This window comes from Falco biarmicus, chromosome 1 (genome assembly GCF_023638135.1).
Source record: "Falco biarmicus isolate bFalBia1 chromosome 1, bFalBia1.pri, whole genome shotgun sequence".
Lineage (NCBI taxonomy): Eukaryota > Metazoa > Chordata > Aves > Falconiformes > Falconidae > Falco > Falco biarmicus.
In genome coordinates, this window is record NC_079288.1 from 119511173 (window position 1) to 119538838 (window position 27666).

Consider the following 27666-nt stretch of genomic DNA (forward strand, 5'->3'; position numbering starts at 1 on the left):
TACACACATGTACTGGCTGCACTGCACTTACTGGCCTTCCACCCAGCTCTTGAAGAAAGCTACTTCACAGCATGCTTTCCCCCCGTTCCCAAGCATCAATAAACCACTTTCAGCACATGATTAACTGACCAGGAGGCCCACTGACAGCCTGAGATCTCTTTTGAAGCTAATGTACTGATGTCCCAAATATCTTTATCAGTTACCCAATTTTTACCAGAGCAAGCCTTTTCAAAATGTAGCACACTGCACGTGCACACAGCAAAGCCCACAGAACAAGCTGGTGTCTCTTCTCCTCAGCACATCTCTCACTGTGGTTGCACAATTTTTGTCTGCATAATTATTCATTATATTCCAAACAAATTATAACTTTCTGCCTTGAAACCTTTTGACAGAGTCTCAGCTTTCAGAAATATTGTAACAGGAGAAAAGGAAAAAGAGAAAGAATCTACACTCCACTGACAAGGTTGTTCTTTGACACCAGAATATATTATACCTGTGCGAATCAACTAATTTTAATTCAGTAAAACTTACAGGTACAGCAGGTATTTTCCACTGCCAACTACACAGCAGTAACAACAACAACAAAAAAATAATAAATTCTTATGGGTTGGAGACATGAAGAATTTGAAATAGAGGTCGAAATGATAGGGAAGCTGAGACCTACACGTTGAACTGAAGGACAAACACACATTTTGCAACTCCGGGCATTAATTGTAGACAAATAAAACGGAACCAATGCAAAGACCTTCCCACACTGCTCATTTCCTCGCTGCCTGCACCTAGATGCTAGGAGTAACAAGCGTAAGGCTACAGTCCGTAAAAGCAACATCGCCTCACACCATCCACCAGAGGCCTCCTGGGGATCACAAAGCACTGTTCAAAACCAGATTGCATAGGATGGGATAAGCTCTCTAGTGAAAACAAAAATCATTTTCAAAGTGAAGTGACTGTCCAAGACTTTCACTGGAAAGATACTGACTGAGTGACAAGTTATCAGAAGAATTCATTATATGGTAGTTACGCTTTTCTTTTCAGTTAGTAAAATACATTAAAGAATCTGCCCCAATAAAAACCACTCTGTAACAAAGCAACGAGTAACAGACGTTACACAGAATATGCATAATGTGGTCAAAACTGACACAAGGTACACAGCAAACAACTAATAATACTATCTTCTAAGGTAAGAATACAGAAAAGACTATTTTAAGCAAATGTTAGCGTTCTAATACAAAAGCTAGTGATTTGAAAGGTTTTCAAAAAGTAATGGGCACTTTTCCTAAGCCCCTCTATTTTACAATCACAACTTCATATTTCTGTGAAAGGAAAAGAAGAAAAAAAAGGGGGCAAAAAGTGACCGACTGCCATTTACTAACGTGTGTGGAAAGCCAGACTCCCAAGATCATTTAACTACTGTTTTACTCTTGAAAACAAAAGAAAAAACAAAAGCAGCAGTATAAACTCCTTCTGAAGGATCCGATCAGCCCATACTCAAAGTTAACCTAAAAGACTCAGAGGGGAGTAAGTGAAAGCACTCAAAAAGTGTCAGATACACAGCTAAAATTCACAACAGAAAAACAGATTTTTCCTGCAGTATAACAATATAAATACTAACATTTTAACATTCAGACATGTGATTTCTTTAAAATCAACAGCCTCACTAGAAGATACAGACCACATATATACCCACACAGTTTAGTATTCAGTTCTCATGGGTTCTGGTATTTTCCACCAGCAAGACATTAACATCTGACCAACTATCTGCCACTGAGGTATTCAGCTAGTCAGACCACCGCACCAGCAAGTCAGACACTTGAAAATTTCTAATTCATTTGTGGAGCTGAGCATTTTGTACGCTGTTGGACCTGGGGGAGACAGCCTGCATATATGAGGATATACGATAAGGAATTAAGAACAACCAGCTGTATTGGCAAAGTGGTGTTTGGCTCTGAAGTTTCTCTGGGAGAAGAGCTGTGAGTCTGGAGGCTTTAATACAGTTGTTCCCAAGTAACGCATGCATCTGCAAAATTAGAGCAGTAGCAATATGATGTACTTCTGGATCTTTACTCATGTGCTTTAATTCAGCTCTGATGGCAGCTTATCACAAACTAAAGACAAGAAAGCAAGCATATGGGCTTTTTTTTTTTCCCTTTTTTTTTTTTTTTTTTCAGTGTAGGTATTAAAAGGTGGATTTCAAGGTCTCTCTCTTGTCACAGAGACTCTATGAAGGTGGGGAATAAAAAACTTCCTACCCTACCTTCCATCTCCATTTCTTTACTGTGTAACCTGCAGATGCTATACATCAAAACACTGTCTTAAATGTGTACTTCTATTTTAGACACAGACCATGTACACAAGGGTTAGGCCACTGGATTAACTAACTATTCCCCGACATGGAAGGTCAACTCTTGGCACCAAAACTATAGAATCTTCATTTTAAGTTACTTTTTTTAAGTGTTATACAAAAACATACTCTGTAAAATTTCCATGCATAAGGGACAACCTAAACACAGCCAGCCTTCCTCAGGATATGTTATAATGAGTATTTTTCCCATGCCAACGAGCTTCCTACACTGAACAAGGGACGAAATAGTTTCTTACATAGTTCCGTAATAGCTGTTTCCTTGCACATAAAATTGGTGAATGCACACTGAAAACAGGCAATGTTTTTAGTAAGTTACTGAAAAGACTTGTATTTTTCTAAGCAGTGTAAACTGACTGTGCATAATACTAGAGAAAAGGGTGGAAGAATTTCTCATGGGAGTGAGATTTTACTACCCACTAAGATCTGTAACTGCAGCTAACAGATGACCTTTGGCAAGGGCTTCACTTCAATAGGGAAAACATTTACTCACTGAATAAACAAAACCCAAGTATAAGGCATACATTCACAGATTCAAACCACCACTGCCACTTAAGACACAGAAGTGCAAGAGATTGAAGGAGCCAGCCAAATGATAGTAAAATATCCAGCCCGTAACAGTATTAAATTTAACTACTTTTGAAATCTCAAGTAAGAGTTCCAACTCCGCTTCCATTAAAGTTAACGGCAAAATATCACTGTCTTCAACAGTGCCAAGACCGGGTCACTGAATCGCCCAAAGCTGCTTTCATTAATAAGCAATCCACCCACTCTACGTATACCAATAAAAGCACAGGAGGAAAATGAAGGATGTTATTCGTCTTTCAAGCGTCCTTTCCATATTTTCATACCTAATCCAGAAAAGGGACCTCACTGAAAGAAGAAGTTCACAGGCAATTACAGCTATTTCAGTGATTAATGATCTGATTTTTACGTCTAAATACATGAAGCGAGAACCATTCCTGGATTATACAGAGGAAACAATCTACTGCGGTCAAAACAAACACAGTATTCAAAACAGCTCTTCTGTATTATAAAAGCACATGAACCTAATAGAGTTATTTGAGAAAGATTCCAGACACTCTTCATCAAAATTATCTATCCTCTTGTATTAAGTATCCGAAATGACTATATTCATCAGCAGTTTTCTGAATACTAACCTTAGTGCCAAACTGGATCAGAATCACCAAGACTAGAGAAACAACTAAAGATCAAGACAGAGCCAAACACAGTTTTGGTAAAATAACAAAAAAAAAAAAACACACCATAAGGGAAGTCTGAATCACGGGGATTTGGAAGATGTAGAACTTTTCTATGATAACATTATGTACCTCATGGGGAAAATGAGTTCTACAGCAGATGCAAAATTAATGAGATGTTAAGAGAGCCCGTACTACCAAAAGTCACGTGAGTACCAGTGAATGTGAAAAACACGCAACTCCAAAGCATGAAGCTAAACAAACACATCCAAAACATGCATCACTATCATCACTAGAACTTAGAGATAAAAGATGTCTTAAGTGCCTATCCTGTTACATGACTGCAAGTTAAGAATGAACAGAGCAGCCTAGCTAACACTATCACTCCAGGATCTCCTGGACCAAGACCATCCAGATTCTTTTAGTTAGGATCCTTTCAGGTGGCCCATCTGTTTGTATGTTTTAAAAGGTTTTCATCACCAGAGAACAACGGGAGGAGGATCATACTCTTACTACACCTTAGTTCTCCCTTTGCATTTATCCATTTACAGACAAAACGCAAAAAGAAATCCCAAACCACTAATGAGGTGTAATTCACAGCAAGAGAGGCAAAGCTCTAACACACTACTGGTGCTGGAAACGCGACTTCTAAGAGACTAGTAGGCAAATTTTCTGTTCCCCTAGGCTATTATATACACCTTACACTGTAAATACAGTGGGTTTATAATACCACTACAGGGTGTATATAACACGCACACCTTCTGATAATAAAAGAAAGCAATCAAGGAGTGTGACTTCTTTTTCCACATTTTGAAAAAAAAAAAACACATTTCCCCAAAAAGGGAAAACATAATCAATTTTAACTGTATCAATTTAATAAATGATCTGTCAAGACTATGTTTTGATTCCAAAGCCGCCCATCAAAACAGAAAATTCCTCGGGTCCAACAAAGGAATTCAAGCCCTCAGGGAATTCTACCCCCCAACTAATATACTACTCAGCATGAGCAGGAAAGGCTCAGCTATTACATATCACACACAAGGCCATTGTGAAGCCACCTGCAAGGCACCCAGCTGTGTCCCTGGGGAACTACCTGCTGCTACAGCCTCTGAACACTTCAAAGCCTCAGATCTACTGGGCATCTGAAAGCACTTCTGCCACGGGAAATACACTCCCACTACACCGTTAACACCAGGCAGCACAACAGAGCAAAACATCCCCGACATGATTGTATGTCTGGCTGTCACTTCTGCTTAACGCTGGCATTTCCAGATGCCTATACTGTTCCTCAGCTCACTCCGACACCAGCTAGGTGCTGCTGCCAACATTCTGTCAGAAAGATCTGCAGCCTGAAGAAAAGACATAGATGCTCAGCCTCCTCATTTAGTGCCTGGCCCACAACTCTTTACAGTAAGGCTTCATGTCACTTAGACAGAACTCCATGCCTAGACCCAAATTCCAGCACAACAACAACAGAAGCAGACTACTCTAAGGGCAGTTTTCCATAATGCTAGGTACAGGAAGAGCTTCCTGGGTAGAAGCCTTCAGGTCTTATCACAGAGAAAGCAGCATGTATGCAAACACAACCTATGGTATGGTCTCACATAGCCAAATTCCCCTTCTCATGTTTCGGTTGCTGGAGGATTTGCCTATCAATCTTCCTTATCTTTGATTCATACTGTATTACTATACAATAATCTCCTTCAAGGTGAAAACAGAAAAAGCAACAGCCTTTTCTTTCGTCAATACCGATGCTATTTAAAATTTAGTGTCATTTGACAACTACCCAATTGCAGCTGCTGAACAATGCATGGATCCATAAGATCTCTGCAGTGCTTTACAACATTGCACAATTGCTCAGTATCTGACACACATAATGAACAGCCTTTGCTGCACCCTGCCACAGCAGTTCAATACAAGTTCCCTCCTAGCATCCCTTTTCCCAGCAGCACACATTTGAGCTTTATAATCTCAAAGAACACACACATAACCATGCATAAGCACGTGTCACGCTTCTAACTGTGAGGAATTCCTAGACCCCATCTTATTTTTTTACCACAAGTCCCAAGTGCCACGCCAGCTACCTAGCCCAAGGCTTCCCGCTGTAGCAACGTTTTACGGTAACTCCATACAAAGTTTTAGCGCAAGTCTGATACAGGTTACCAAAGTCAATTTGAGCGCCTCCCAACCTAGCATTCATAGGCTCATCACCTATGGTGTCAGGCCTTAAAACTTCAGTGAAATTACGTGTACTCAGTATCAGCAGTCTTGGGAAGGAAAATGTGCCTCTCCAAAAATGACGGTGATGGTTACATGTCGTCCCTTCCTCAGATGCGATATCCTATCAGCCCAAGTAAGTCTTTCAAATCACTCTTCCAGAGTGCTCAAGAGCGTAACAACTTCATCGAGTCACCCTGCCCCAGTGAGCCTAACCTCCAAGGAAGAAGCTAGCTCTGACCACTGGTCATCTCTCTAAATGCCACAAGCCTTTTTCAACAGCACAGCAGTGACCGCTACACTCGCTGCTTTGCCCAAATTCTAGCACTGTAACTCCACTACATTCTGTTGTTTAATCACTGTCCCTCACCAACCAGCCAGCTCAACGGAAAATCAAAAAATGTCCTTCGCTTCCTTTTCATAAAACGCTGCTCAGTAATGTGCACTGCTAAGTAATTGCCACGTTTCAGGCCAGCAGCAGCTGCAATTCTGCGGTAAATGACGTATACACCTAAGGTTATGTACTCGGCAACCTTTGTGAAGGCACTCTGGGATCCACCTCAAACACAACGGGAATCCACTGGGATGAAAAGCCCTTTCTAAAACTAAGATCCCCATCATTCAGTCAGAGCAATGGATATTGGCAAAATACATTTAACTTTAAAATAACATTTGTTTAGCAGTGATAGAATAAGGGTCCATCTAAATTACAGAACTATATTCCATAATCCGTAAGTATTAAATCTTTCATTTCTCAGAACTGATGTGAAACCTTGTAAATCTTAGAAGTATTTTTCATCTGCAAGTATCTTCAGTTCTTCTCTCAGACACTCTGCATGTAGGAGTATGATGAATTGATAATCCCTCCGAGAATAAATGAAGAGGCATCGTGGGAACAAGTAAAGCGTGAACAAAATCATGTTCTGAATTCCTTGTTCATGGAAAACAGCGACCAAACTCTCTTTGACATCAAGGAGGGCCTGGATTTCACCCAAGCTCCCTGTAATACAACTGTCTGGGCTTCAGATCTCAACTCAAACACGATCTCTCTACGTGTCCAAGCAATTTGTGCAAAAGGAATGCCCTGAAGCTATAAATGGGAAACTACTCCACCGCACAACTTTATCTCACCAAGAAACAAAGCACGTGGTATATTCAGCACAAACCACCTTTGCAGATTTACAGACCGATGAGGCTAGAAAGTCAAGTCAAACACTGAGCTGGAAAGATAAAACGGCTTCAGTATCTAACATTTAGTTAGAGTAAAACCTGGAATCATAAAGAGGAGGTTTTGCAATGGAGGGGCAAGCGGAAATACAATGTAACAAAAATTGCTTCAAAACTATCAGGCATGCAGATGACAAGGACATAATTGCGTTTGAGGTAAACATTACTGATTTACTTAATGCAGGTTTTGAAGAAGACGGCATGTACATCACGAGGCTTTTATGATGGGCCTGGGTAATATTAACATCTATTATAGCTGCTGTAATACATTATTTGGACAGGGACAGAAACTCACAAGCTGCCAGACGACCAAGAAAAGGATTACTTTCAGGTGTCAATAATTTTAAAAGTCTTCACCAAGCCTCACCTGGTACCATTCCTCAGTATTTAGACAAAAGTTCAAAATGCAGAACTATGCCTGCAGCCTTTTTTTATTCAGTTATATTTCATGGATAAAATGTTCACAAGTGACCTATAATTTCAGAAAATGAATCTCTCAGAACACACTCAGACATCCAGGGACTAACTGCCAAACTGCTGAGCACAACTTCCACTGACACCTCCTGCTCAATGCTTCAAATGTGCTATTCTGGCCCCGTGTCTAAATGAAGGTTTAGTACTCTGATTTTAAGGGGACACAGCTTAACGATTTTCAGTAGTTAGGTTGAAGGACATAACATCAATATTTTGGCGGGCTTGAAGTCTGCAGTTAAGATTTTGGGAAAGAATGAAGTCAGAGGGCAAAAAAGAAGTGATGAGAAAAAGTCAGGGTTCTGTCTTTAAGCTCCAAGGTTTTAAAATACTGCAAAAAATATATAACCACCCACACTAAAATATCTTAAGTCAGTAAATACATGTATGTACTCTCTAGGACTGTGCCATGTTGTTAAACGTTCTGATCCATATTTCACCCCTAAATGAAAATGGTTCTCCCTTTTTTCATCTCACAAAAGGTGAGCACCTCTTGCTTCCTCTGAAGAACTACAGATATGCTTATATCTTTGGTATAACATATTTTCAGTGCCTGGGATACGAGCTTTGTTTTTCTATCACCTTGTGACTACCAAGGAAACTGATTCAGTTCGGTGATCTAATGGACAGCAATCTTCGTATGTTCATTTTTTAGTTTTTTTAAGAGAAATTCCATTATTAGTAGCATCATTATTACTACCTTATAAATATCCATATTCCTGAGTCCAATAAAATCAAATGTGTACTTCTTCGTGCCAAACTACTGCCACCTGGAAAATGGTACTAGATGTTGAAGTCTACCCCTGCCAAGCATCATCAGCTTACTCCAGCATTTATCCTGTCACACTCATCATGAATCTGAGATGCCTGATCAGAGCCTACTAAGGCACAGCATGACAACTCAACTACAGAACCGAAGAAACCCAACAGCTGGAGGTCCAATCCTCACCTTGCGAGATGAGGGAGAGCAGTGCTGAGCTCAGAGCTGAAGGACTATCGAGTTCAGCATGATGGGAATGCAAGAAGTGCACTGGAGGGTCAAGAGGTGCCACTGAGTGAAGGGAAGCAGATGTTTGGCAATAGGATTCCAACTAAGTGTTGATTAAATTTTCAACTTTTCAATTAGAAGACGGCTGTTTGAAGTGCTCAGAATAGCCTATTTAATTGTTTTCTGCCTCTGGAAACTCCGAGAAGGAAGCATAGCTAGTGAAAAACTTCAAGCCTTCAACATGTAGCCCAGAAATTCACACAAATTTTTACTTTGTATTTTTTTAGGCAAGAGAACTTGCTTACCCTTCCAACACTAGTATCAGTACAGTGAATCAGAGATACTACTGACAAAGTAATAATACAGAAACTAACATAGCAAGAGTAATCAGTAATTCTAGTACTGACAAGAAAAGATTAAATGAAGGTGAAACCTGTAAGGGGAGGCCCTTGACATTCAAACACAATCGCAAGGAACTACTGGTATCCCCTGTAACAGCAAAAGCAGAGAGAAAGGGCCCAAGCATCACTTTGTTCTCGGGAAACTGTGAACAACAAAAAGCCTTGGAGATGCTGACCCTACGTTAAATGTTATCTCAGCCTCTGATTATTAACCCTTGATCTTTCCGAACGTGTGTACAGTAATAGAATGAACATGCAGGAATCCGTATCTGAATGTGCCCTGTAACTTCACAAAGGGAAAAAATCAAGTCGGGGTGGGGGGTGGGGAAGTGTAATGAAGGGTAAGTGGTATATATTTCAAGCAATACTTGAAAATACTTTAAAATTTCACTGCCTTTTGCCACGTAATTTTTTCAACAATTATTCATATTAATTAGACTTTAAAACAGAGAGATCATAAAAGGGCAAAGATTTGGTTTTCTTTTTCTAACTCATTTCCTTAGATCTTGATCTATGGTACAGATGAAAACATTGGAAAACATAATTCAGTAAGTCAACAGCTCTATTCCAGACAGTTATATATCAAATAACATTATAAGCAAGCATTATAATCGGCAACAATTAATTGTATATATTTCAGAACTTCCAATTCCAAGATTATCTGCTTCATGTTTTATTTGGTAACACAAGGGATATGAAGGGATCCAAAAGTAAAACGAACAAACAAACAAACAAACAAAAACAACCCAAAAGCCAAACTGCTCAGAGTGTGAAAATAAACACTTATCAAAATGAAACACTACTATATAAAGCTACTAAGTAATGAAAAAAGGGTAAAGCAAAATTCTAATGAAATACATCACATTTGCTGCTACTTGTCTACTTTACAAGTAAAAACACATCTGTGTTTTGGGGATGTACACATCACCTTTGAGGAAATACAGACTTCAATTTTTATAACCCCAAGTAAACTCCTAACCAAGAAAAAACAGGTTTGATTCGGGATTTTTTTCTTCCAAAACCCCCCAACTGCAGGTAGCTCTCCAAAACTCAGCCAAAGCCCACACCTCTTTAACAGATTTTACTCAATCCTTATTTGGACTAACTCCTCATCAGTTTGCTAGTTCTCATCTCCTCCAGTCCTTCTACCACTACTTCACTTCAGCAATATTTTGCCTGTGGTTGTTTTAAGGTGCAGACTGGGCCACAGCCGAGCAGACAGACTCCCCTGCAGCACTGGCACATGTAAGAAATTCATGCAGGTGAAGCAGTCACCTGTGCAGGGCCACAGCACAGCACTGGGCTATGTCCTCAGAGTAAAGCTTTCAAAAGCACCTGGAAAACCTCGCTGATCATTTTCTGTTAACAGTTCAGACTGAAGTCTCACAAAAGACTTCAGATTTGAAGATGTGCACCCAGACAGATCAAATTAAAACCAGGAAAATCTCTCTGACAACTGGCTAAGCTGCACTATTGCCAAGTACAATCAACTTGCTTGTTTGGGCAAATACAACACCTTCGCACATTTCCCACACTGCCATTTTATCTTGCACCCCCCCCGCCCCTTTTTTTATTCCTGCTTAAATGAAAAAAAGAGTATCAATCCCTGAAATCCAAACTCAAGAGATACATATACCATACAGAGCTCAGTGTTACTTATGTCAGTACAGAAACAGTTAAAGAAGGTAAAATACATTCCAGATCCAAAAAACTGATTTACTGAATTCAAATTCTTGAAAGTTATTCCTCAAACAAAATAATCTTCAAAGTAAGGAACAACTTTTATGCACCATCAATCTTTTTTGCTTAAATTTGAAGCAATATACCTCTCCATTGCATAGGAGTATGACAACACTGAGGCAAATTTAAAATCCTAATGCAAACTTCTATTCAGTACTAAGCTGTGGGCTGTTAGCAGATGTCTCCATGCAAGTTCTGTCCTTGTAATGACAAATTATGCTGCCTGCAAAGATTTCAAAGATGATGACCAACTTTTCTTGTTTTATCTTATTACCTAACACTGCACAGTCAGTCTGGTGGGGGGGACCCTGAATCTACTGTCCATCTGCTCAGAATGACTGAGTTCAAAACTAGACCCTTACAGTACACGTCTACCAGTCCAACCAATATGCAAAATGCCTGTCACATAAAACACTGCATTAAAACGTGTTTTCAAACTCATAACCTACTGCACTCTACAACAAAGGAGCACTTACTGCCATTGTCGTCAGAATCCTCACTGCTGCTAGGAAGCCGTCGCCGTTTCATGATCTCCACGGGAAACAGCAGGCAGCCTGCAAAGCAATGAGACAGCACTTAACCCAAGATAATAATACAGAGTCATCAAGTTGTGTTTCTGATGGCATGCGAGGATTTACAGCACACAAAGGAAAACAAACAACTTTAAACAGCATCTGAATATGAACTGTGAATATCTCAAGGATGTTTAATTAGGCAGTCATCATACGAGCAGATGAACAAAATTGGAGAGTATCAATGACAACCCCACCAACACTTTCACCCCAAAACAAAAGCGTGTTTTGTTCTCAGAGGTCTTAAAATCACTAAATATCTGCAGTCAATACACTTAGCTTCCCCTGCCCATTCTGACACTAGATTTGCAATACAATAACATTTTTACTGCTTGTGTAAATATTTACTTTGGCTAATATGTTTTTGGAACCATTTTATTCCTGTTTAAAGTGCCAGATTTAAAAATCAAAGATTAAAATCCATTTAAACACACACACACATATATATATAAAGAAACATCAGCATAGCAAGCCAAGTTTTCCCAGATTAACTAAACACACATCATCTCTGCCCTGGAAGGCACCACGCTCTAAAGTAAAAGAGCTACTTCCTCCTGCAGGCACATTTCCAGCGCCATACCTAACACTAACTGTTTTTCAGGCATCAGACCACCAAAGATTACACAGAAGCTCCTCCAAACTGCCAGACTTCTACTAATATTGAGTTCAACTGCACATGAATCAATGATGTAAAGGCAAAAAGTTCCACACCTTTCTAACTGCTATTCACAGGGTATTGGTATTTTTGCATGTATTCTCTGTGGAATGAAACCAGATTCAGAAAATTTAAGGAAGCTGTAAATAGCTTGTCAGCATTCACATGTAAAAAGCTATTAAAAAGTGTAAACTGAAGAGTAGAAAAAACATGACAAGACAAGCGCAGAAAGGCATATCCACTGTAAGTTAAACTGACAAGGACTCTAGATGCACATCAGATCCCCTGAGTCTTTGCTTACTACATATCAATTGTGATATCAACAAGGTCTGGGTGTTCTGCTAGCAGCAAAGCCCTCATACATACCTCTAGGGGGAAGATTTGGAAATCAGACAACAAATACTTTTTTGCTTCTAGTTAGGTGCAGAAAATCTCATCTCCTCATTTTGGCCTGAGTTGGGATTTCCTAAAAACCCTTCAACAACACTCTGCAGCATACAGTTAACCACTTCAACTTTGTTCACTGAGAACATGTCTCATTGTAGTAAACTTAATAATGCTTTCAACTTTTATAAGACTAATTCGCAAACCAAGGAAACCCAAAAAGCCTAATGAAAGCTTGATACTACTTCCCCCCCCAAAAAAAAAACCACACTAGAATACCTTCTCTTCCATATGTGGTTCATATAAAAAGAAATAAGCATTTTTTTGAGGAACTTCATTTTATCATCACTAGCAAATCACAAGTGACCGAACCCGACGCTCGATTTTATGCTTCCAATGACAATATAGTTGTAAGAGCCTGAGCACTGCAAGATTGTCTCCTTTTCCAGGTTACACATGCAGACAGAGGTCAGGGAAGCCTCCCTCCCACAGAGTGACTTTCCAGAGGGGGATTTAATACCACTGTCTTTGAAAACACCTAACAGTTTTAAGCTGCAACTTTTGCTCACTGAAGGTAGAAAGAAACTGAACCGTTCACTTCACCAGGACCTTTTATCACAGTTTCATAGAGTAAATGTTCACATACAGTGTCTGATGCCAGCGAATAAATAATCATAAATGACAACCTCTTTCCATGCTAGAAGAATTCTCTCCAGAAAAACTGCTTCGAAGCAGACCAGAACTTTGAGTGTATGGCAGACAGAAATGCTGCCAATGAATAAACACACAAACCAGCCTGGATCATCACAATCATCTCAACAGAGATCTGGTATAAATGCAGTAGATCCAGAGCCAGGTTCTGATACAGTCACTTACATAGAAAGAAAGCCAACATTCAGATCCAAAACAAGCTAAGACAGAACTGAAAAATCAATTAGCTGCTATGAAGGCCAAAACCAAGGGGATAAGCATCTAATATGTATGGTACTTTTTCTAGTCGTTCACATAGTTTTCCTGTAATTGGAAGAAATACTAACAAAAGCAATGTAAAAGAACATACTCACTTAGAATGAAAAAATCTCCCATAAACAAAATAAAGAAGATGCAAGAAAAATTAAGTTCTCTCAGAAATGTAACTTCTACATTCCTTGTCAAAACCCTCACTTCTTGGTTGATTCCCACATGGTCTGGAAAGCACTATGCACTGTAAAGCAAAATAACATAGTGTATATACACTGAGACACACTCATGACCTTGCAATGAGCAAGAAAATTCAAAATTCTGCTCACCCACATCTTTTTGGCTAAGTGTATTTTGAGTTCATCTTCTCCTAGCCATAGTTTCTGCAAATTTACAAAATAAGGAAAGACCCAGAAGCTCCTCCTTCCTACCATGTGTCTTTGCAAGAACAAACTAAACGTTATTTTTAAATGAGAGTGGTATTCACACCTCCCAATCCAAGCACTCTCCGCAGTTCTTCAGAAAGTAAGAGAAGCCAGAACAGAAGCCACTTCCCTGGACTACAGAGTATTAGATGAGGCAGCTAATTTCCTTTTCCACTCTAGTCAGGTTTCTGAAGTTGGACACCTTGAAAGCCTGTGTTCTCCCAAGTAACTGTCATGGTTTAACCCAGCCAGCAACTAAGTACCACGCAGCCACTCACTCACTCCCCTGCCTCCCCTGGTGGGACGGGGAAGAGAACTGGTGGAAAGGTGAAACTCATGGGTTGAGATAAGAACAATTTATTAATTGAATTGAAATAAAATAACATCATCATCAATTGTAATGAAAAGGGGGGAAAGAGAGGGAGAGGAATAATATCCAAAAGGAAAAAAACACACAAGCAAGCAATGCGCAGTACAACTTTTGCTCACCACCCACTGACGGATGCCCAGCCAGTCGCCCAGAAGTGATCAGCTGGTCCTGGCCATCCTCCCCAGTTTATATACTGAGTGTGATGTTCCATGGTATGGAACATCCCATCCCTTTGGCCAGTTCGGGTCAGCTGTCCTGGCTGTGTCGCCTCCCAACTTCTTGTGCCCCTCCAGCCTTTTCGCTGGCAGGGCCTGAGAAACTGAAAAAGTCCTTGACTTAATATAAACATTACCCAGCAACAACCAAAACCACCAGTGTGTTATCAACATTATTCTCATACTAAAACCAAAATACAGCATTGTACCAGCTACTGAAAAGAAAATTTACTCTCTCACAGCTGAAACCAGGGCAGTAACGTTAAAAGAAACACTCCATTTGAAGAAGCTTCTGTGAGATGCCTTTATAGATGCATGTGAGGAAAAGGAGACTGAAGGAGAAATGGAAGGCAAGAAGAAAAAAAAAAAAAGAAAAAAAAAAAAAGTTAAAATCAACAGTTCTCATTTGCCCATCTTTGAACCTAACCTGAGTTTACAGAGAGCTGAATCACAGATGGAAAAGCAGCATTTGGCTACTTAGGGCAAGTCTCAAACCTTCTAAGATTAACCCCGCAGATTTTTTGTTATTAGAAAAAATAAAACAGATATATTCTGCCCTTAAAATAATTTTAACTGTTCCCACCAGATGTTCACATCCACAGTTCAGAACACACATTCTAGAGATAACACTAGAACAGCTAATAAGAACTATAACCACACAGACTGAAATGCTGCTGCTCTTCAGGGTATCACAGTGCCTCTGCCTCAAAGACTATCAGTTTCTATCAGGCGATGGGGACCTTAAAGTCACACAACAACTGCATTAAAAATAAACAGATTATGGATAGTGATGGTGAGGTATGGATTGAAGGTGCAGGCTTTCCCTGTTCAACACACACATACAAATTTTCCTAGCATATTCAGAGAATAATGTGAATTCAAGGAATGCTTTTTTTAATCCTCAAAACTGAAGGAGGAAAAAAAGAATAAATAACCCAAACTACAGTAATTGATTCTTCATGGGACATCCTGAACTAAAACTAAGGAGGTATTTTTATACTGAAAAAGGCAGAATGGAAAAACTATCACACTTTTCAGTTAAATTCCTTATCTCATCTCAATCTCTTTCCTAATCTGAGACTTGAGTGCCAGCAATATTACTTTTCTCTGAAATTCTCGGTCTTCAGAGTCATGAAAATGTTGGTATTTTTCACTTGACTTTATTTTGACATACATTTAATATACTCAGGTGCATACACAATGCATCTGATCCAACTCTGATCTCATTAAAACATACTCTGTAACAGAAGCAGGTCTGTTAGTTCCAATGGGTCAGAAGCAAAGGCAGGTTCAACAAGATTTGACTGTACCACAGCTAGCTGCATGGTACAAACTAGCTGTGATCATTATGCCTGTAAGCAAAGAGAAATCACATGTAACCGTAAGAACGGTGAAACATTTAAGCCAAGCTTTGAGACTCATACCAACAATAAGTAAAAACTATACACTCAGCCTGCAACACTTGCAGGACAAGAAGAGACCACCCAGGTTACTGACCTCAATTCCCAACAACTGTATGCAACCACGTAATTGCTGTGTAGTCCAGAAGTTCCCACAAAACATTCACTGCACCCACACATGCCACAGGATAACTTCCCAACCCCCCTTGCAAAATGAATGCTCCTCTGAAGCAAGGAAGCAGCCAACCAAGCATTGCCCTTGAACCTGTATCTTCTATCATAAACACTTCTACTGTTTTTCCCAACTTCTTACACCAGCCCCCAAGGGGCATTTGCCCGTATACTGTTCTCCTGCAGAGTAAGCCCAGCGCTTGAAAAGCTACAATTGAGTCCAGCAGCCCTAACATAACAAGGCTGCTGCATCACCAAGCCAAACATTCCCTGAGTTTCCAGTGACTGGTGCAAATTCCTAATAACCCAAGCAACATTTGAACATTGTTTCAGTTTCATTTCCTTGAGAGATGATTCTTTCTTCATATTAAAACCATCCTTTCAGAAATCAGACAGACCAACCCACAACGTGCTGATCGGTATTTCTCCCGAGGACTCTACTGTAACACATTTACCCTTTTCTTTTGCAGCAAATGCCAACCTTCAACCAAACACAGTTTTACAAACAGCCATGACTGCCGGCAATGTTACCCCACTTCCAAGGGCTGACGATGTGTCTAAGAGCACTTCATGCAATCACACCACACAATAAATGGCATAGATGGGGCAGAGGGCGTGACTTTTTAGCCACCAAGCCCCCTCAGATGAGATAGCCATACCAAGCCTGTACCGGTGAGGCTGGCACAGCCTGCAACACACTCTGCTGCACTGCATTTTTTTACAGAGACACAGCACCAGTCATTTTTCCGTACTTTTTCACTATGCTAGCTCTGAAAGCTAAGCTCTGGGGGTTTATTCATTGATTAGGTGCACATTTCAAACACAGAAATGTAATTCTAGATTTACCATGGTACAATTACTTAAATTGTTTTTAAAGGCTAGGTTATAACACCTGAAACATTTCTTCTGGTTACTATATTTTGGAAAGAGCATTAAGCCTTTTTCAAAATACTTGTGAAATGTTATGCAAATGAAATTACTAGATGACAATCCAATATACTCAATGTCAGGCCACAAGATAACGCATCCTTGTGGAGGTGAGCAAGAAACATCTAACTCTACACAAATAACTAGATACAGTTAAGAATACAGACATTTCTCCCTACGTCCCAGTACCTGCTGGCAGATACAGTGCATGGGCTAGAATCAGCAACATGACACAAATTCACCACTTGTACCAGTATACATTATCATGCTCCTCTGTTCTTAGCCCTGCAACACACACTGGACAACAATGCCAAGATCTTTCCTTTTTCCCCACCTCCCACACTGAAATCCCAGGAGTTACAACAGGTAAGAGTCAAAAAAAACCACCCAACTCTTTTTCCTAGCTTCCTCAGAAAAGAAATCCAGACATTACCCCATAAAACTGGCATGGCAATGTGCACGCACATACACCCCATGTGCAACACACCACAGAACTTTGAATGCTACTACTGTGCAGTTAAGAACACCATATACTTTTTCCACTCAGTTTGACCCCAAGTAGAGAGATGATCAAAGAGAAAGATGTAAAGTGTGTCAGTCTTTGTTATGCAAATAGCTAAATAGAACCAGATTTTTTAAAATAATTTTACATGAAAAAAATCTACATCCTCAGGTCAAAGGTTTTACAAAGCACAATTCCTACCAGTGTATTTTTAAGGTCTGTATAAACCTCTGGGTAAAAAGAGTGTGTAATTCAAACACTGACAGACAATTAACTGTAACCGTGTTAACGGGTGTCACTATAATAAACTGCACCAAACAGATGCAGAGGCAGAATGGGAAGAAAGCAGAATTATGACAGATGTATACCCTGAAGACAAACTGAAAAACTGGCTTTTCCTCAAAGTAACCCACTAACTGCAATGAAACTAAGACCTAATTATCTCTAGCACACAAGAAATTGCTTCAAAACACTTATTGTACAAAAGGAAGTGTGACGCAGTCTTAACAAAGTGCATAGCAGATTAAGACATTTGAGACATTCGGCTCCTACTACTGTACTCTTTTTAGATAGCTTGTTTATGGCACCATCCCAGTCTTCACCGACCCACACCTGACATAGCAAGAAAAAAAAACCTCATTTTTTCCTTCTATATGCCCAGACACAAAAAAAAAAAAAAAAACCCACAAAAAAAACCCCACACCACAGAAACCACCTACATCAGAAATAAGTTACACTAAAACTTTCTAATTCCTCTTTACTACCTATGAAAGCTTTGGTAGCAATGTTTTATAGTCACAAAGATACAACAAGAGTTCTTAAATGAAATACTACAGTATCACGTAGCACAGTCCACAGTACAAAAAAGCCACAGAACTTAAATTTGGAGAAACAATCCCCCCAAGCCTCAGGAAACACAGAAGTGCGTTCCAAGGCCAAGAGTGTTCTCCACAAGGAATATTTCTACTGACTTCAGCACAGCTATTCAAAATTTCACAAGGAAAGGCAGAAACACGATTTAGACATATCAGCCCAACACTTTTCAGCAATCCACATGCTCATTTATGCACCTGTGCAAGTCAGCTCATTGTTACCTTATAATATGGGCAGTGGCAGCAAATTCTTCTCAAACTGTGCTGGTGAAACTGACCGCCCAAATCTGGAGCAATGATAAATTGGGCCCCATGAATTAGTTCAACCCACCCTGCACTCATTGCAGTTCATGTCTTCCACCCAGAGAAAGCTGTCAGCTTGGTCAGCTCCAGCTGAAAACAAGAGCACGAAGCAGCAGTACTAACCACATGGAGAAAGCATTTGAGGAAAGACTGGAAGTTGGGGTGGGTTTTTTTAACTATATTCTGTGAACTGGGAATGAAACCAGAGAAGCTGGAAGGGAAATCTGCAGCTGTGAGGGGAAAGGGAAATTTATTATTATTATTTTATTTTAAACATATGTATTAAACATAGCTCAAAAGCAGGGAGTGAGTGGTATCCGAAGCCAAAGGGAAAATCCTGCCACTAAAGCATACAACCCTTGCTGTTTGAACAATATTCCACCGAGTGTGAGAAACCTCTAGAAATAGAATCATAACAAGCATATTTTGGCATAACTTTTATGAAGGTTTTAGGTCTGCAAGTGTGGGCAGCTTTTGACTTACTTAAAAGACAGCGCCTGCTTAAAAAAGAAGTTACTCCAAGTAACACCTAAATCTCTCTCTAAAAGGAAAAAGCAGGGCTAGCATAAAAACACCTTTCTGCTTTCGCGTTAAAATGTCAACTACAAAGTGTTGCTAAATGCTATCGTGATTTCCAGTGCCACCTAACAGCCACCCGAGGAGCAGAATCTATTTTTAACGCTTGCGTGCAGGCACACTAACCAGCCGCTTGTATGTCACGCACGGCCAGCTCTTCCTCAACGCCTGACAGGTCTCCGGATCCCACGGACTTCACCGGCGGGCCAATCTCATAACTTTCTCCGAATAAAGCCGTCAGCCGAAGGGCAGAGACCGAGGAGCCGGGCGCCGGCGTGCGCGGCCGTGTGGAGCCGCCTGGCAGGTGAGCAGCGCCTCAGCCGACCCGAGCGGGCGGCCGCCTCCCGCCGCGCCAACGGCCGCCAGCGCCGGGCCGCCGCGCCACGGGCCGGGAGCCGCCGCCTGAAGAGAATTCAAAAGCGGCGCCTCACGCCCCCCCGCTCGCCGGCTCCAGGCCGGCCGGCTGTCGCTCGGGGCGGCTCTTCTCCTCCTCCTCCTCCTCCCGCAGCGACCCCACCTCAGCGCCCGGCCCGGGCGGGCAGCGGCTGCCCACACCCGCCCGCCGGCCGTTAATGCCCACGCCGCGTTAATGCCGGCTCCAGAGCCGCCGAGACACGGCCAGCGGGGGGGAGAGGAGACGGAGCCGCCTCCCCGCCGGGCTGCACCGCCCCGGCGGGCGGGGGTGGCACCTTCCCGGGCAGCGGCACGGCCGCCGGTTTCCATTTGAAACGGCCCGGCTCGCCGCCCCCCCGCCTCCGCCTCCTCCTCCCGGCTCCCGCTCCCGCTCCTCCCCGCCGCCGGCCGCACCAATCCGCTCGGCCCCGGCTGCAAATCAAACTTGGTGCCCCCGGCCCCGCTGCCTCTCCCGCAAGCCCCCGTCACTGCCGAAAACGGCCAAAAGCACCTTCCCCACCCGCCCCCATGCCCTCGCTGCGATGGCGGGGTGGGGACGGGACGGCGGTTTGGCGGATCGAGCAGCAGCAGCACGGAGGAGACTTGAGCTCATTTTCTGTGTCTGTCTCTCCTCCCACTCCCAGACAGTTCTGGAAACTGTGTATCACCTCTTGTCACAGGAAACCAACCAGCAGGCGGTGCAAACAAACAAACACCCTTTGCCTCCACCCTCCCCAAAATAATGCACACCCCCACCGCCTAGCGTTAATGAACTGGCGGGCGCGAACGGGAAGGGAAAAGCAAAAGGGAAAAAAAAAAAATAAAAAAGAAATCATCCTCCGAGCAGGCGGCTACCCGAGCCCGGGGACGGGCAGGGTGGCAGCAGCATCGGGGCGGCTTTGTCTAATTTCAGCAAGTGGAATAATCGCCGGAGCCGCTCTCGCCTCCCGCGGGAGGCCGGGGCCGGACCGTTACACGGGAACGCCGCCGTTCCCCGGCGCACCGCAGCCCAGACCCATCTCGCCTGCCAGGCCCCGGGGGAAGAGCGAAATCGCGCAGCTACCCTGACTGGCGCCCAAGCAACTTCAGGCGTTTGCCGCCGCTCCCCCGCGCTTGTTGTTCTGCTACGTTACGCTCGCGTTTCGACACCGCCGGTGACGTTCCGTTCCCTCGTCAACAAACTCCGGCACGGCCGCACCGATTCCCCCCGGCGCGCCACAGCCGCCCCGGGAGGCCGGCAGAGCGCCGACACCCCACACACACCGAGGGGGGGGGGGGGGGGGGGGGAACGGGGGGTCCCGCTCCACCGCCTCGCCTTGCCCAAGTTTGCACCGCGCCCCCCCACCTCCAGCCCCGGTGTCCGCTCCTGCCAGCGCCCCGCTCCCGCACTTCAGCTCCCCGGCCCGGGCGCTGCGGAGCCGCCGTGCACCTGCCGGCCGCTGCCCGGCGGCAGCGATGCCGCCCCCCCCGCGGCGGGCCCGGGCAGCTCCGCACGCCTCCCCCCGCACACACGCTCTCAAACACGTGCGCTCCAGGGCTCCCGCAAGTTGCTCTCCAGCCGGAGCCACCGTGCGCTCTCCCCGGGGCGGGCGGGATGAGGCCGGGGGAGATCGCAGCGCCCGTGACAGCCCGGCGCTCTCCACCTCCAGCGGAACCCCCCCGGTGCCCCCCGCCCCAGCACACCCTCCTGCGCCCGTCCAGTGCAGACTAACCGGCTGCGGCTCTCCCGCTCCGAAAGGCAACTTCTGCTTAATTTCACCGATGAGCAGGTTTTATGCTTTCCAAGCATTTTTTGTCCGACAAGCGAAAGCCAAGTGCGACTGGGGGTGGGGGGGGTCAATGTAACTACAAAGCTGCTTCTGCACACAAACACCTCCTCCCCCACGCACCCGCTCCCCGCCCCCGGCGAGAGGCGACGGGTCTCGCGGACATGTGGGTGACACGGTGACAGACACCGGCCATGGCTCCCCCCCCCCGCCCCCTTCCAACACGCCCGTACCCGAGCAGGACCTGCACTCTGCCATTGCCATCTGTCTACCAAGTTGCTCCAACGCTTCCCACTTGCCGCGGAGCGGAGGGGGATGCCCGGCGCTGCCCACCCCCACCCCCCACCGGCGCTGCCCGAGGCGCGGGGCCGGCAGCACGGCGCGCCGGCGGCTCCCTCGGCCGCTGCACCTGGAGAGCTGCCGCCGTCCTTTACTTGCCGCGCCGGGAGCCCCGCAGCGGAACAAAAAGCCGCCGGCCGCCGCCGGCACCGGCCCCGCCGCGCCGGGCGGCGGCACAGCCTCCCCTCCCTCCTCCCACCGCCCCGTCCCTCCCGCCCGCCTCAGCCCGGCACAAGTTGCTTGCGGGATAGCGGAGCCGCAACTCGGCCGCCTCCCCTCGCCCCGTACCGAGCCGCACGGCTCTTGGCGCCATGTTAATGACGTACTATCTTATTTCCACTAGGCAGCGACCTTCGGCACGAAACTGCTCTCTCGCCGCCTCCGGAGCGACAAAAAACCCATCAAATATGGCTGTGCTGGCGGCTCCCCCGGCTGGCGCTGCGGCGGCGGCGGGGCGGCGGCGGGCCACGGTTACCTGCTGGCGGCGGCGGCGAGGCGGCGGCGAGGGCGGGCGGCGCGGCCGGGCTCCCCCTGCGCGGAGGGCTCGGGGCCGCCTCATGAGTTCGGCGCGGCGCCGGGGAGCGGGCGCGGAGAGCGGCTCCTGCGCCACACACACACCCCGGCACCCGCGCTCGCTCGCTCGCTCACTCACTCACACACAGAGACTCCCTCTGACTGACGTTTGTACTTGTTATGGAGGAAGGACTCCGTGAATCAAACTCGTTTCTGGGTCACTGCTGCCACAGGGGGGAGCTACTTTAATCCCCTGCCAAAACTGGAAGGCGAAGGAAGGCGGGGGGGGATAGTAATAATAATGCAGCGCCGGGGTGGGGAGGCGGCGGCGGCCCCCGGGGAGCCGCCGTTAACTCCTGGCGGCTGGGGCCGTGTCTCGCCGCCCTCTCCCCCGGCGGCGGCCTCCCGGGGAGCTCCGAGCTCCCCGCTGCACCCACCGGGCCGGAGCCCGGGGGTGCGCGGCCGCCCGGCTCCTGCCGCCTTCCCCGCCCGCATCCCAGCGGGCTCGGCCGTGGAGACCGGAGGGCGGCGTTGCGGCGGCTGGGAACGCGGATCCCGCCGGTGGCACTGCTGGCGTTACCCCGCAACGACCCGCTCCCCCCCAAAAAATGCCAACCGATTTCACAACCACGCTGCACAGGCTCCCAACGCGTGGCTCGCACCTCGCTGCGCTTCAGGCGGAGAAACTGAGGCACGTAGGAGTTAAACGCAGCGGCCGCAACACAGCGCGTAATTGCGAGGGCAAGAATAACACTGCGGGCGCCCTGTTCTCAGCCCCCAGCGTTATCCCTCCAGCTCCCCAAGTCCCATACTTCTCAAAAAAAACCCCCAAAAAACCAAAAAAAACCCCCAAACTGGAAAAAGCTATCACGTAACTGCGGTTCTATTCACATCTTTCTAGCAGGAAACGAAATTATCTTAAATGGGCACCAAATTACATGCTAAACTTGCCATTATCGAAAGAAAAAAAGTACGTTTGAATGCGGATTTCTTTCTTTCCCGCGTCAATCGCTTTACCTCCCGCTGTGCACCTGTGCTCCCCGACTGCGGGAGAACTCCCCCTTTAGAGCAGAATTCTCGAGCAAATACAGTATGAGGTAATATACACCACAGAGAAGATTCAACATAATCTCAGAGACGGAATTAAGGCGATCTGTGGAAAGTAATCCCCATGGTATGCAAATACAAATTAATGCAGCCTCCACAGCAATATTAGTCTGCCAAAGAATCACACCTCAATTCAACAGAAGAATTGGGTTGTTACTCATCCATGCAAACGGAGTCATTTATCCTGCCATCTCACCCACCTACCTACCTGGTAATGAAAAAGTACTTACATCGCTACATGTCCTGAAAGTTGTACGTTACAACAAAAATAACCTTTCCTTCCCTTCAAGATATTTTTTTGGACTGTGGAAATAAGTGGTGGGTTTAGTCATAGAAAAGCCTGAAGCATCTTCAGATTTTAAAGCCTAAGAGTTTGATTCTCCTTGTTTTCATTTACACGAAAACAAGAAAAACATATGCATTCTCTACATTCTCCCGCACTCTACCTCGGCATTCAGACCTGCGAAGGTACCGAATGGAGCAGCTTCGCGCAAATAAAAGTCTCATCAGAAGTAGCTCCACTGATGCCGTTCATCTTCACAGGACCCAGGCCGTAGCTTTTTGCCACTCATGGTGCAGCCATCGGGCACCTGCGACCCATCTGTGTGATGCACCAGATTATATTATCTGATAAATAGTCCACTTATCACCAGAATTACATTTATCCACCCTTACCCCTGAGCTTCCAGGAACCTAGCCCATGCACTGATTCTCGATACTGCCAAAGGAGTCAGCGACTGGAGGCACTGTTGATCTGAATTATCTGAACGGCATGTGCCTGCTGCGGGGCTATGGTATGAACCCCGCAGCAGACTAGGTCAGAGTGTTTTCACTCAGTGGTCTGTAGGTCTCTTTGAAGCTCAGGGGCTGCTTCTTTTAAGTCCATAAAAAGTAAAAGCTACTGTCAGTTGGTATTTACTAACTGGAGGTGTGCACCTCTACTGGATGAATGTGATTTCTAATTATTTTTTTTTAAATACTGTCCATTGTAAAAGGCTGAAGAATCACAGGAAGTACTGCTTGTCCCACTTTTCTAGGGTTTTTTTTTCCCCAAGAAAATTCAGAACTGGTTTCCGAGAAAATCTTAGATGTGAACATGCTCCAGTTTCTAAAGAGGATGATAGAAACTTTCCTGTCTCAAACCCCTTGGATTTGAGGCAATATTTTTGTTTTTCTGCCATTAGCTTTCCTCTGCATATACAGCCAAGTTTAAGTTACATCTTGTGTTTTAGGAAACATTTCTCTTGGAAGCCATGCAAGGCCTACGTGTAAGAACAGAACATGAATGTTTGCAGAATGGTGGGCTGTGTTTTAGAAAGTAGTGACTAAAAATGCTGTCTCAATTACTGCAGAAAATTCACCAAATGTGAGCCCTCTGCACTGTAGCAGCAGCTAGTTCAGTCTTTATGAGGAAGGTAGCACAACAGAAACAAAGCTGCTGTTACGCCTCTGCGTGCAGTGTATCGCCGAGACTGTTTTGCAACAGCGTACTTATGCGTTCTAAAAGGAATACTGAAAAATTGAAGGGCTAGTAGTTGGAAGAAGAATTTTTGAAATTATTGGAAAACATAAAGAAAATGTTACATCCTGTGTTACTTCAATGCTACAGGTATAAAGTTGTATACTAATACAACCAGGCTCAAACCGGGAATAACATAGATGAGCACACCCAAGTAAGCCACTGGCATCGTTAATACGAAACAATGCTAAGGAAAAGGATCTGCATATGAGCTGACTAAAGCAATGAGCTGTTCACTGCAGAATCAGCTTTAGCCGCTTAAGACACCATTACGACTCCTGCCTGAGAACAGCAGCAATGAACATCGTGTGATGGGCTGTAGGAGTGATCCTCGCTGGCTTCTCTAGGAACTCACTGCCCAGCTCAACTTGCCAAAGCAGCCAGGCTGCCTGCAGTGGGACAGAGGAGGATGGTAAAAGCAAGTCACGCAGGGCAAGGAAAGGAAACTTAATCCTGCATTAAACATCTGACCGCGGTCTGACTCTAAAGATTTGGAACCAAAACGGTGAGGGACAACCTCACAGTAGTGTTCTGCCACCTCCACTGGCTAAATTTCAAGGTGATGGGTAAAATTCTGCTGGAGGTAGAGTTCGTAGAGGTTTTGCAATGGACATCAGTGGGGCCAGAATTTCAGCCTTCATCTCTTAACAGCTATGTACCCCCTTAGCAAATCAGGCATTTTCTTACAATAAATAATGTCACTACACTCTGTGTCCTGCTCAGTCATCTTTATATTAGTATAAACACTGATTCCAGGAGTACTCAGAGAATATGTATGAGGCTTGGAGTTAGGCTTTGTGCTAACAGACAGAACCTCTGGTCCCTTCTCCAAGTTGTTTCATCAGGTATAGTTGCTCATATATTAAATTTTATTGCAATTTTTTGATCATTTATATAGGTTCTTAATGTCTCCCTTATTACTGCTATTTCTGAGCATCTGCACAAAGCCAAGGAAAGTATCCTTTTGACTTGCCAAAAGGGCTTTTCAGCACTTTTTTCCCAGCCTTTCATGGCAATCCGTTGCTGCAGCAGTGTCTGATACAGTATTTTTACTTCTTTCTCCCCCTCCCCCCCCTTTTCTTTACTCTGATAGTACTATAGTACTCCTTTTAGACTTGGAATCATTTCCACTAATTCTTGCAGTCTCTGCACATGAAGGTGGAGCTAATGAAATTGAGTTTCTCCCCATTGTTAAACTTAGCCCAAGTATCACCCAGAACTTGAAACTCTTCTTCTCTTTTGGCTCCAGTTTTTAGGAACTGCCACTTCAGTTTTCTCCTTTCTTTATTTTGAAAATTAGAAACTTGAGGGGAAGAACACAGTACGGACCCAAACTAGCACTGTCAAGACTTTAGCTTGGACTTAATCTTTCAAAGGGGTTTCGCATCTCCTGTGAGAGATGTATGCATCGCAAAGGGGTAAGACAGATGCACAGCTGGGCCCAACCCTGTTGAGGTCCATTTTGTCTCAGGCTGGTCTGCTCACATAAGCAAGGGAAAAAAAAAAGATTTTGACTCATGCATATGTAAATCTCTACCACTTAAAAATTGCGTAAGAGCAATATTTTTAACTCCTGCAGGAATAAAACTTGCTCACATGGCTTAGGTATGGACCAGAGAGGGACACAGTTACCACAATTTTGTCTAGTCCAAATAAATACTTTTTGGCAACGTGGCACCCAACCACTTCAGACAATTAATTGCTGCTCTGGCTTTTTCTTCCTTCTCCTTGTCTACAAGCGCTGAATTTTGGGTTCTCCGCATTGGGGAGGTCAAAAAGACCAAGCTCAGGTAGTGTGTTACTTCCTTTTACTCTGAAGCTGCGATTTACAGCTACCAGGATTGCTTGTGGGAGTGATCTGCAGATTCACAGGCCACACTCCAAAGACGTGCTTTGTCCTGTGCTCACAAGCCTCATTCTTCTGGTTTATAGTTCCTTTGTTTTATTGAAACATGGTTGTTGTGAGAGGTCACTAACTGGGTGTATGAGCCAGTATCCCAGTAAGCAGAAGTGTGACATTGAGGGATGAAGATAGAGAGGGATAAAAATGACTTTTACAGCTGAACTTTATATTTAACACGGTATCAAACAGGGTACTTGCAGAAGAGAGACTAGATTAGTCTTTTAGTGACAAAACTTGAGAAGTAGAGATTATAATACTCATTTGATGTGTGGGTAGGCAGGGCCATACAAAGGTTAAATCACTTGCACAAGTCACATGTTAAGTCAGCATTAAAACCAAGAATAGAAACCTAAAGTCATGCCCCAGTCCAAGGTTTCTAATGATTAAACTGTATTCTCTCCTTTGGCCTGGTCTATAGCACATAGCACAGTACAAAGTATACATTCATGGCATTTTGCACATAGATAATCTTAAATTTTTTTGGCAAGTCAAACACAATCACTGTAAGGATATGCAATAGCTAACATTGTATATTCATCTGGAAGCAAAGTGGGAACAGGAATACCCAATAGGTAAAACTTACTAAATTCCAAGATCTAAAAGTACAGCTACTGAAATCAAGTGTTTCCAAATTATTCTAATTGAAAAGCAGAAGCTGACAGGAAACCAGCAGAACAAGAACCTCAAGGGAACGACTAGAGGCAGGCAGTTAACTTGCAGGTCTGCAAGTTAATCGGGATTGAAGCTGATGCATCATCTTTAAGGTAAACAACACAATTTTGCACACGATGAGGGAATTAGCAGCCAAGGTAATGCCCTAAGTACAGGAAGACTGGATTGTGAAAACCTCAGGCAAGTGAGAGTTTAGTAGCAACAGATCAAATCTCAGTCGAAGTATACCCACGTGCCTATCTGGCAGCTCATCAAGCAACATTACACTGGCTAATCTAAATGAACTTCAATATTAAATTGTGTTGGTGCAGGCAGAAATCACATAGTGAAAGAAAGGTGTTGTGACAAGACTTGTAGAAGAGTTCAAAAGAATCTGATTACAGATTTTCTGATTGCCGAGTGCGTCCTGATAACTGGTTGCTAAAAGTAGAGTAGTGGTACCAGTTTACTGGGGAAGCACAACAAAAATCAATTTCTTTTTTCAGTAACAACCTAGTGCCAAAATTACTTAAAAAAAAAA

General features: G+C 44.2%; 1 protein-coding gene across 11 annotated transcripts in view; it reads right to left on the minus strand.

Annotated features, from left to right (window-relative positions):
- Positions 1–23655, minus strand: part of JADE1 (jade family PHD finger 1) — a 48685-nt gene extending 25030 nt beyond the window's left edge. The window contains exons 1-2 of one of the 11 annotated variants that reach the window (XM_056323940.1): positions 23499–23655; positions 11079–11156 (exon numbers count right to left, since the gene is read on the minus strand). In XM_056323940.1, the coding sequence (XP_056179915.1) occupies positions 11079–11156; positions 23499–23559 (139 nt within the window). In that variant the 5' untranslated portion in view covers positions 23560–23655. The other 10 variants (XM_056324013.1, XM_056323973.1, XM_056323993.1 and 7 more) reach the window with 10 other exon arrangements.
- Positions 23656–27666: the final 4011 nt, after the last annotated feature.